Source organism: Euprymna scolopes, chromosome 38 (assembly GCF_053919585.1).
Source record: "Euprymna scolopes isolate OS-2025 chromosome 38, ASM5391958v1, whole genome shotgun sequence".
Lineage (NCBI taxonomy): Eukaryota > Metazoa > Mollusca > Cephalopoda > Sepiida > Sepiolidae > Euprymna > Euprymna scolopes.
The window spans coordinates 25,346,523-25,359,159 of NC_136519.1; the positions used below are offsets into that span (position 1 = coordinate 25,346,523).

The 12,637-nt window shown below is 32.2% G+C and overlaps 1 protein-coding gene across 1 annotated transcript in view; it reads left to right on the forward strand.

Annotated features, from left to right (window-relative positions):
* The window catches only part of LOC145263098 (neurobeachin-like protein 1), a 319,648-nt gene that overhangs the window by 99,230 nt on the left and 207,781 nt on the right, over positions 1-12,637 (forward strand). The window contains exons 8-11 of the mRNA XM_080120024.1: positions 2,693-2,872; positions 4,784-4,898; positions 9,876-9,982; positions 11,678-11,761. Of these exons, the coding sequence (XP_079976150.1) occupies positions 2,693-2,872; positions 4,784-4,898; positions 9,876-9,982; positions 11,678-11,761 (486 nt within the window). The remainder of the gene's footprint in view (positions 1-2,692; positions 2,873-4,783; positions 4,899-9,875; positions 9,983-11,677; positions 11,762-12,637) is intronic.

The window sequence follows — 12,637 nt, forward strand, 5'->3', positions numbered from 1 at the left end:
ATCATCATCGTATTTTCTTTAACATCCGTTTGATATGTTGGTATGTGTTAGATTTTAGAAATTGACTTACAGACTAATCTATCTCTGCACAAGTCTTTATTCATCCTTCCCCTCCCTCTCCCTCTCTCTGTCTCTTTCTGAAATTCTATTCTTATCACTTTCTTCATATTTTCCTTGACCTTCAACTGCCAACCTTGACTCCTCAACTGTTCGCCTGCACTTAGGATTGAACCTTCAAGCTCTAGAAGAATATAACTGAATTTTACCAGGTACTTTATTCACTATGCCACGGACCCTTGCGTTTGATGTGATGAGAACAGTTTTACAAAGGATCCAAATAATATGAATAATCAATCCTCATCTCAAAATGCCGACACATGACTCATAGCACAATTCTCCAACCATAATAAATCTAACAAAGTAATCGGTTTTACATCATTGTGTTTGCTTTAATATCTGTTTTACATGCTGATGTTAGACAGCTTTTAGAAATTGATTTACAGACTAACCTATCTCTGCCCAAGTCATTATTTCTCCCTCTCTGTCTCAAGTCCATCCTTATCTTCCCATGTTTTTCTTGGCTTTTCCCTGTGAACTTCTTACCTTAACTACATCTACTAACCCAAGAACTCACATCCATTCTTTCAACGTGGCAATACTAACAAAGTCTCCTGCTCTGCACACCTCTTCCTACACTCTCCAGATTTAATGTTCCTCTGAAGTCATCAGATCTAAGCCTGTCATTAACAGCCATATTGCAAATCCATTGTATCGTTCTCATATCATTTCTCTCCACAGAATACATATCCTCAACCGTCACTTGTCAGGTTTCACTCCCATATTCCATACATCATCACATTGCATACACATGCCTGATAAACTCTTCCGTTGATTGACAATGGTAATGCTCTGCTGGTTAGTAATAGCAGAAGTCGAACTCCGTAATCCGCGCAGTATTTCAAATGGAACTTTTTATTTAATCCACAGGGTTAGCATGCTCTTGTTCTGACAGCCCCGATTAGGTGGAGTGTCACCCTCAATGACAATTGAATACAATTGCAAATCACTTAAGAATGAAACCCTTTATTTAATCCACTGGAGTAGTATAGTTTTGTTCCATCAGTCATGACTGTGTAGACGTCCAAAGTAATTCGCAATTGTATTTTGAGTGTCACTCACACTGAGGATTGAACATTCAATCTCCAGAGGAATATAACTGAATTTTGTCAAGTACTTTATCCACTATGCCACGGGTCCTTGTGTATGATGTGATGAGAACAGTAGTTCAAAGAATACAAATAATATGAATAATCAATTCTCTTCTCAAAAATTCACAAATATAACTCTTCTCTTGTTTAGAAGTGGTACCGCTCTGCTGGTTAGTAATGACACTTCTCCAAATTTACTTCATCCACTCCTAACGTTTACTATCACAATAACAACAGATCCTCCCTAATTTCGTTCTTTTGTTTTATATGACATGTTTTTGAATTTCCTCTGTTTCTGAGTTTATTCATCACATAAAACTTTCTAAAAATCTCTTCTCTCTAATTAACAATTATGTATTTCTAACTCCAACATTACTAATCCTGTCTGTTAATACAAGAATCTCTATTATTCCTCTCTACAAAAAGGCATTATAGAATTACAAACAGACACCATACATAAATCCAAACTGATCACGCTGTCTGCCAGTACTTGATGCATGTTTTCCAGATATTATCAGTCCATTTTATTCAAAATGATAAAATTCGTACAATATTTCCAAGGTGAGTCACTCTCTCAAACAAGTTATGGTAACAGAATATAGGATAATAACTTACTCAGTCATTATGTACTTTCACTCTCCTAGCGTTCACCGGCGCAAATATTTTATATTATTCACTTATCATCAATATTTCATTTTCTGCCTTCATGATTTTATCATTGGTCATAAATTCACATACCTGACTTGTTAGTGGTAATGCTCTGCTAGTTAGTAATAGTAGACGTTCCCTGAACTTAATCCATCCATTCCTAATTTTTGTAATCTTTCAGTGTGATATATCAATGGACAGATCCTCCTATAGAAATAGCTTAATTTAAAAGTTAATCAATAAAAATATTATTGTCTTGTGATTTATAGATTCGGTTATAGCCAGCTAACGTACTTCCTAATTTCTAACATAGCAATACCGGAAGTGGTGACACGGCAAATCAGTTCCTTCACTTTTATTGTTCTTCAGTATTTCTATTGCGAAACGATTTATTGAAATAAAATATGAGAAAAAGACGTTATTGAAAACTATGCAGTAAAAATTCACAAAATTATACAAATAAAAATAACAAAATTAAAAAAAATAAGTTTTTATTTTATTTGAAATTTTATAAAAAATATATTTATGAAATTGTAAAAATAAGTTTCTTTTTTTTAAAATTTAAACATAAAAGTTTCTTATTTGAATTAATAATAATAAATATATATTTATGAAAGTATAAAAATATAATTATTGAAATAAAAATAACAAATATTGTTTAAACTTGAGAGAAAAAAAGAAAAGGAACTAATTTGCTTTGTCACTTCTTCCATTAGCACTACGTTTGAAATTAGGAAGTATGTTAGCTGATTAAAACCATAGGTTCTTTAAATTCCAATCAAATCAAAGCCCTTTTTTTTTTAAATTATTTTCATTCCTTTCTTTTTTACCTCCAGCAAAATGCCTTGCGTTCAATCACTCCTGCAACCCTCGATGTGTTATTGTGCTGTGTATCTGTTATCGGCCAACAAAAGGCACCGAGTGAGAAGCGTGAACAAGTGCTTATTCTAAAGAAGCTTGTTCTCAAGTGTATTGTGCGAATGGTGCATGTTATTCATTGTTCATGTCCGGACCAAGTAAGTACACTTTCAACATATTTATATTGACACTTCTACTGATATACGTAGCCGAAATATCTAGACAGACCATGTATACTTCCAACATATTTATATCGAAACTTCTACTGATATACGTAGCTAAAATATCTAAACAAAGTAAATATACTTCCAACATATTTATATCGAAACTTATACTGATATACATAGTCAAAATATATAAACAGACCAAATAAGTATACTTTCAACATATTCATAGCGACACATATATGATATATGTAGCTGAAATATATAAATAGACAAGTACACTTTCAATATATTTATATTGAAACTTATACTGATATACGTAACCAAAATATATAAACACTAGACCTTTTTATCCATTGAAAACTGGCAAAAATTATAGCCCATTCACTTAGAATGAGTACTTTATGCTGAATTGATGGTTTGATATGGTTAAATTTTATGTTTTTGGATTTTTTAGATGAGGATTGATTATTTATATTATTTGGATTCTTTAGACTATTGTTCTCATCTAGAGTTATTTTCACGTTTGCAGACTCCCAAATTCCACTGAAGGATTGCCGAGTTTGACAAGATATACCTGAAGAAGGCCAGAGGTTACATCAAGTGAAATGTTGTGAAAATAACATTCCAGAAGGGAACAGTCGTCCGAATAATCTAAATAAATAATGCAATATGATTAAATTTGTGCTCATTTTTTTTTTTTTGCATTAAATACAAATTTTTATTTATCCCTAACCGTGCAAATCAAATGCAAACCATAATACTTCGTTCGCTGCACTTTATCATAAAAAAAGTCCATACAAAATTTCAGTTAGATTGGCCTAGTGTAACAGAGCGAATATATACACAAAAATCAAAATCTTGAAGACGTACATAAGGTTAGTTCTCCCTTAATGTTGGACAGTAATGAAAGCAGTGGAGATATGGTTTTTAAGGAGAATTCTAAAAATCTCATGGACGGAAAGGAAGACAAAGATGTCATGTGTAAGGCAGATTACAACAGTATTACTCAATAATGTCTACGCCAGACAGTTAAAGTTTTAATATGGGCAGACCACTTGGAAAAAAGCTTGATTTTTATGAGAAATCGCTGGAGAAAAGAACAGAGGAAGACCATGAACAAAGTTCACTGATAGTCTCAACAGGATCACTGAAAACACTACTATAAATCTCATCAGAAAGAGTGAATGTCGAGGGGATTGGAGAGCCATGATCATCGATGTCTGCAATAACAGACCTGATACCAGAACAAGAAATATACAGAAACAGCTATCTATTGCACTTTACCGCTATTAAATACTTCAAATGGTTCTGAAATGAAATCTGGTGTTATCAGATCAGGCTGTCTGAAGATATTGGCTTGCTGACCTAAAATGCACCAAACATTTATGTTATTGTTTTTTCTTTTCCTTTGCTATGTGTAGTGGCATCATGTAGCTATCATTGGAAATACATATAAAAAACATCACAATTTCAGATAACTTGGTCTTCAGATGCATGGGATGTCATGCAGATTGTAGGTTAGCTACCTGAGATTAACCACATTTTGCAAAAAAAAACCCAAAAAACAAAAACAATTTTCCTCTACAAAACAACTAAACCAAACACCATGAATGAATATTTGAAGATATAAAGAACTTGAAGGATAAAGGTTTTTACCAAAATCTGATTTGGCACTAAAGAGTTGATATGCCATAAAATGAAACCACTAAAATAACGAAAATGACCAATCTAAAATGCAAAAATATCAAAGAATTATCCAATTTATCTCTGGTGTATATATTGGATTTGATCTGTTCAAAAATGATTCTATGTATTAAGTACTTGAAAGATGTAAATTTTCAAAATTGTGATTTTGTTTTAAATGTATTTATTTAGAAATATTTTTTTCTTCTTCCTCTTTAGAGACAAGTGGAAGTGATCCAAGTGATGGAAGGTTATTTGAATGTTTTGCAGTCATTAAAAATGGACCATGACTATCCTGAAACTGAGGCAGCTTCTCTTCAGGTCTCAATGATTCGTAAGTAATATGTTGATAAAATATTTTTCTTTTCAATTTTAAAATCTAACGTCATATGTAGGAAATAGTATTAGTTAAAAAATGGCACTTGTACAGTTTAATCAAGGCATTAAAAAATGAAAATGCTGAAAAAGAAAAAAAGTTATATTGTATGTATCTCTTATGGAATGAAGTTCTCCGAAAACAAAATTTCAATTTATTTGATCAAGCAGTTTTTTTTTTTTTTTTTTTTTTTTTTTTTTTACAGCGAAAAAACAATTTGTTATGATACCGATCAAAAGATAGCCATGTTTCGATTTTTAAGAAAAGCTATTATTTAAGATGGGGAGGGGGGTGTCGGCACTTTAGACTTAGTTATCTCCCAGTGGTGTGTTCTAAAAATCCAAACATGGCTACCTTCAGCGCACCGTCATAAAAACGTGTTTTTCCTCTGTAAAAAAAAAACAACAAAAAACTACTCAATCAAATTAAATTAATTTTTTTTTTTCAGAGAACTTCAGTCCAAAACGGATATGTACAATATAACTTTTCTTTTTCGATATTTTTATTTTTTAATGTCTTGATTTAACTTTACAAGTATCAAAAAATGAAGTAATAAATGGTGGCTTCATGAAAATTTTACCTATGAAAAAATCCATGTAGTGATTCTGAGTTTAGTGAGAGGACTTAATTACAGGAGAGTGACAGTCTTTGCTTTGTTGTGGAAGTATGTACTTGAGAGAATCAGTTTAGTTGGATTAAATGTAATAATTTGTAAAAGGGGACAAAATGTAAACATGCTTTTGTGAAACATGCTTTAGGAGTTGCTTTAAATGATAAGTATTAAAGATTTGCACGGGAAGTGTTTGGTTACAATAGCTGAAGTTGCACATAAAAAAAAAAATTATATTAATTTATTACATGTTATTTACCTATTGCATATTATCTATTTAGTCATTCAATAATCTAATTCACCCTTTTCAGGAAACAGTCTTACAGTGTTAAGTAGAGTGGATGATTTAAACCGTTTATATGGCAGGACATTAGTCTCTCATTACTTATATTGGTACTTCCAGGCAGTTTACATAAAACAACAGAAGTTGCTAAATGAAAGTTTCATTTTTTTGGTCAAAGTTGGCCAATTTTTTTTTTTTTTTTTTTTTTTTTAATGGAAATCGCTTCAGACAAAGTGTGAAGCCACTTAATGTAAGGAGCTAACAAGAATAAAAGATGATTATTGCAAAAACAGGAGATGCCTATTGACCTTAGTTTTAAAAAGACCAAAATTAAAATTAGCGGAAAAACAGGGGAAAACGGTCAGCAGGAAGAGAGTTCCACAAGCTTGTGGTTCTTGGAATAGGAAGCTGTATTACAATGAGGTATCAAAATGATGAATTAAAGGAGACCACTAGACCAACAAGTCAAACGAGCTGGAACAAAAGAAGCAGGGAATAGATCAGACATTTCTGAAGAACACATACCATAATAGTATTTATAGAAAAGATTATAGACTAGTAACATCACATCTCTGTGAGAGACATTGCAGAGAAGACGATAGGGTGGGATCAATTAAATTGCCAATATGTTTCTGCAATTTATCCAGGACCCCCCAAATGGGACCGAGATTCACCAACCCAAATATGGCAACAATATTCCATACGTGGTCTGATAGTAGATCTGTAGCAGACAGAGACTAGTCTCATGTGTGAGAAAGTGTTTATCACGATATAGAGAACCAACTTTATGAGAAGCAGAAAGAGCGCTTATTCAAATAAGTGCCCCGTCACTCACTCACATCTACTAAAAGGAGAAGAGGTGCCTATTTGCATAACGTGTCAGGAGCCCTATACAGTACGTCATATACTATGTGGAGTTTAAATGGGCCTGAATAAAGCATTACCAAGAGAATAGTCTAAGGGAGATGTTTAACAAAATCGACACAGAAAAAAATTTGAATTCCTAAAAGAGATTAAAATATACAACAAAATATAACAAAAGATTCTACAACAAAAAAAAAAACAAAACAAAAACAACTAACAAACATCTAACACATTACAATTAATGTTTCGGCATTAAATGACCCAAAAGTGGTTCACATGCTGTAAAACAAAATAAAACAAATAAGTGTCGCAGAAAGAGCAATGGATTTAATATAAGAAAGATTTGATGAGACCAACAAGTTTCAGAGTCGATTTTTCCTCCAGCAGAACTGTCCATGAGAGTCTCCGAAAGAAAAGGGACACACCTATGATTGAAAGACAAGCTGAGTCTTAACAGGATTAAATGAAACACACTATTTTGTAACCCAATCTACAACTGAACCCAAGTCAATTTCTTTTTTTTTTCTTTTTTTTTACAAGGTGGTCACTACTTATCAAGGCCCGGAAGCCACTCAGGGATAAGGGTTATTGCGAGTACAGTACGTTAATGTTGAGATTTGATAAAGTGTCTTACTTGGGGGGGGGCGGTTCATCAGGAATTTGTTTTATGTTGGACTTGAAGACATCCAAATTGTAGTCAGGTGGGAAACAGGCAGATGGAACAGAGTTCCACAAGCATGCACTTCTAAGAAAGAAGCTTTGTTCATGGAATCTACATTTTGGTTTTGGCACAGATAAAGATTAATTGTATATTTCAACAGATCCAAGGGAGATGAGTGAAAACAAAACATCAAAATAGAGAGTGGTATCATCAGTATAGATGCTAATTTTCTGAACAATATTCTCTTGAAAATCATTGATATAGAAAAGAAATGGAGTTGGGCTTAGAATAGATCCCTGAAGAACACCAGCATTGATAAGAAAATAGAAGAAAGAGTTACTCATGATTTTCAATCAGAAAGAAAAGACCTAACAATGTCAAGAATCTTACTACCAATTCCATAACGTTGAAGTTTATGTAAAAGACCAGAATTCTACATTTTGCCAAATGCCTTGGAAATATCAAGTGCAATGGCCTTAGCCTCTCCTGAATTATCTATAAACCAACAGATCCACTCAGTTAAAAGATCATAAACCACGAAAGCCATATTGAACATCACTAAAAATGCCCAGATTTTCCAGAAAACAAGCTTGCCGTTAATCACCTTTCAAAAATTTTTCTAAAAACAGAAAGGAGACTAATAAGACAATATTTGGTTGGGTCAGACTAATCACCAGCATTTTTCAAGATAGGGATACTAGAGGACTCTTTCCAATAAGAAACAAAATCATTTTGATAGAGATTGAATAATTTTGAGAAGATAGAAGAAAGTTCAGGAGCACATTTGAGAATGACTATAAGAAATGAATCAGGACCTAATCAAGATTAGAAAGAATCTTAGCAACCATCTTTTAGAGGGATAATTTTAATTTTCAGTGGAAAACATTATGTTTGGGTACTTATGCATAATAAGAACCATGCTATTGTTAGACTTTTCCAGGCAGTTTACGTTAACAAACAAAAAATAACTAATGAAAGTTTTGAGCTTTGCACAAATGTTGACCAATTTTTTCAATGAAAAATATATTATTTTTGTTATAAAGATAGTTTAATGAAAAATTAATTGGAAACTGAAAACAATATTCTTTTTATTGTTATAACGAAAAGATAATTGAATTATTGTATAATTTTTATGTAACTTTACATAATTTAAATTTCAAATCAAGAAAAAAAAAACAATGAAGTAAGTTTCATGAATAAATATTTATTTTTTGAATAACAAACAACTAATAGCGAACAAATTAAAAAAAAAAAAAATGAAAAAGATACATATTTAGTGTTTTTTATTAAATAAACAAATTTATTTTACAAAGGGGTTACCACATATCAAGGTCCAGGGGCTACTTATTCAAGGATGAGGATTAATATGTGTATTATAGTCATTGGGACAGTTGTGTAATATTTGTTTGTGGTGGAAATCTAATTGATAAAACTCACTATGTCTGTCTGTCTTCATATTTTCAAACTCTATCTCTTCCGGAACTAAAAGTCACAGAGCAATGCTAAACGCCTCAAATGATTTGATTTTTTTATGGACCGTTCTTTTATGGGTCTTTAGCCGGTTAAAATAGTTTTTAAGGAGTTAAAAATGGGTCAAAATTGGAAAAATTCATTATGCATTTTGTACATTCATCTTAGTTTATTTTTAATCAGTTTGTATGTGTGTCACGTTGATACAGTGTTAACGTCACCATCTTTGAATGCTACAGTTTTGCTTTCGGTTTTGATTCTAGCTGATGGCACCCAAATACTTTTTTTTAAAAAAACTTTTGAAACCACGACTCTATAATAATATGTACAAAACCCGAATATCATATTTAAGCATATTTTATGACCGAGCAAAGCCCCCCCTCCCCCTCCCAGCTAGTTTGATATAATCAGATTATTTATGAGTATGGTTCAATAAGAACTTGTTTACGTTGGATTTGAAGATGACAATATTGTAGTTAGCTGGAACGCAGACCAGTTGAACAGAATTCCAGACAGGTAGTTCTAGGAAAGAAGCTTTGTTGATGGAATACACGTTTAGGTTTAGGCCAATGGTTGTCAACCTTTTTTTAATCATGACTTTCTTTTCTTTTTAATGTATTTTGGTGAACTGTTATAGCTTATTTTATTTTTCAGTAATGTAAAGAAAACCAAAGACCATATATCAACAGTTTATCTTGAAGGAAAACTGAATGGATATTAATGTTACATGTACCATGGGGGTCCACATGGACCCCGGTTGAGAACCATTGGTCTAGGCACTGATTGAGAGTGGAAATGAATTCATTGATAGTTTTTTTGGCTAGACGAGTGTTTATGAAAGATTGGCAAGGAGAGGACCATAATAGCAAATGAATGTTTTCTTTCATTTGCGCGGAGTTATGGCACCTTTCAATGTTTTACGTAAACTGTTGAAAAATATAAGGGTACTTATTTGGCATAAGTACCCTTATATTTTTCAACAAGGATGCTGTCCATTTATAGATGGAAATATTGAAAGAAAAATGATTATTATTTCTCTTATTCCAGAGACCGTAAAGGAGATGCTCTCTTGTCGGGATAAAAAAGCACTCCAAGTCATTTTTGTTTCTGGGGGAATCTTTGACACATTCATTCTACTTTTGAATAATACCACTGTAAGTAATTCCATTTTCTTTTATTACCATTTTTATTTGATGTTCATTTTTTTTAATGATTTTATCATTTGTTTATCTTTTCTTGAATATTATGTGTCCATGTGTGTGTCCATGTATATCTATCTCTACTATTATGTGAAACTTTGCTTGTGTGTATGTGGGAGTTTGTTCCCTATGGACTACTAAATGGCTGGGCTGATTTTTTAAAGAAATTTTGCACAAATATACTTTATGTGTCTGGCAGTGTTCTTAGATAGATTTTGTATTGGAATGTCTTTGATAAGAATTGATAATCAAGAAAAAATCTGATAAAAAAAGGAACAGGCGATTTTGACTTAAGATCTTTGATTATTACTGCTTCTGCCGTATCCTGCATGTTCACCTCTCCTACCGGATCCCTAACATGACCATCAGCATTAGATGTAACATGCTTGGCCTGAAAGAAACGCTGCCCAAAAACAGTTGTTGTGTCAACCTAGTGAGGAATTCATCTGTAAACTGGTGGTACCCAATGCGCCAATTGGTCGGAGGAAATGCCAAGATGGCCAACTCAAGGCGTGGCCCGCAATGGACAATGGCAGACATGGAACTCATATTTGGTCCTTGCATTTTTAGTGTCTGATGCTGGAATCGTGAATGGCTAGATCATGCCGCTGATTCTATGGCACATGTACAGTTTAATCAAGAAATGAAAAGTAGTTTTTTTTTTTTGTTTTTTACAGCGGAAAAACACGTTTTTATGAGAGCGCAATGAAGGTAGCCATGTTTAAATTTTTTTTTAACATACCACGGGGGAGATAACTCAGTTTAAAGCGCCGACACTCCCTCCCCATCTTAAATACTAGCTTTTCTTCCTAAAAATCAAAACATGACTACCTTTTGCTCAGTATCATAACAAATTGTTTTTTCACTGTAAAATAAAAAAAAACTACTTGATCAAATTAAGTGAAATTTTTTTCTGGAGAACTTCATTCCATAACGGATATGTACAATATAACATTTTTTTTTTTCTCAATATTTTCATTTTTTAATATCTTTATTAAACTGTACAAGTATTGATTCTACTGCCGATCATTGAGGGTAGATGGCCTTAATGCAAGATGCGGTTAACATCATTGGAGCCGGTTCAATCCACTCCAAATGGACGTATTGTATTTATAATGTATATGTGAATTTCTCACATCAACATATTTTTGATGATTACTTATTTAATTTATACTTATTTTTAATCAATATTCATTGAAATTAAAAATGCAATAATGAAAATATCATGAAATTTAAAAAATATCAATTTATCAACTGAATTTAAAGCTGCTAAATACCAGAATTGTCCACATGATCTCATAGCACAGTGGTTAGAGTACTTGTAAGTTACATTCTTCTGAAGGTTGAAGGTTCAATCCTCAGTGTGGGCATTCCAAAATACAATGGTTTAATTACTTAGGACTTCTACTCAGTCATAGTTGACGGTACAAGAGTATTTTTTTTTAAATTATGAATATTATATTTCTGTTTAAAATTTGAAACATTATGGACAGTTGCTCATACACATTTATGTTTAAAATTCTATTTCAATTAATATTTAGTACAGAATGATTTATTTTTCTATTTGAATTATAACTAAAATTATGTGTTTTTTTGTTTTTTTTCTAAAGACCCCTTCTGTGTTTTAATAACTATTTTTATTGTTTTCAGTTACCTCCACAGAAATCTCAGAGTCTTGCCATGACAGTATTGGAAGTGATGAATACAGTTTTGTATAGGTCAATAAATGCAAAGGTAAGCTGGTTTGTTTTATTCTAAAGTTAGAATACCGGTCCCAGGACAGGTAAAATTAATTTCCTGAACAGAACTGTTTTGAATCCCATTTATGACATCTTATGAAGATTAATATCAAGATGTAATGATATTTTATTTTAATTTTTTCTTATTAATGAGTACAATTTACGATAAAAAAAGCGGTACCATTTAAAAAAACCTAAAACTAAAAATACTTATTCTAATTATATTCATGAAAAATCTGAAGTATTTTGGTTATTTTTATAAAAAAAACTAGTAGGAAGACTCAGCGTTGCCTGGGATTTAATAAGGATCACAACTATGTACTTTTTTTACTATGCTCATAACACCATATTATTTTTTTTTGTTTTTGCCTCCTTGTGAGTAGAAACTGAAATTTTGGAAAATTCTCTGAATTAATATTTTATACATATTGAATTTCATTAGATTCGATTATGGATATTTGAAGTTTTAAAGGAGTTCTGCTTCCATAGATTCCTTCGAAGGGTACTTGAAGGTTCAGGACCACTGTAAGATTTTGGTTGGGGTGGGGTGGAGTATTGTCTGTTGCGTGTATATCTCATTACGTGTGTCTTTTTGTATGTATGTATGTAATCGTGATATGTCTAGTGTCTATATATGGCCATGTTCATAATGTCTTATATGTGTATAACCAAACGTTGACATACTTTTTTCTATCTCTTGGCTTCGTCGCTCGTAACTGCAGAGAGAACCGCAGGCACAGAATAACAAGTTAACGACTTCTTTTAATTAATGCTTGGTTTATTTCTTTCTCAGTCTTGGCGGTTCAGCATTCTTTCTTATTGGCCGTTCTTAACTCTTTTTTGCATTTCTTTCTCTGATGCATCTTTACAC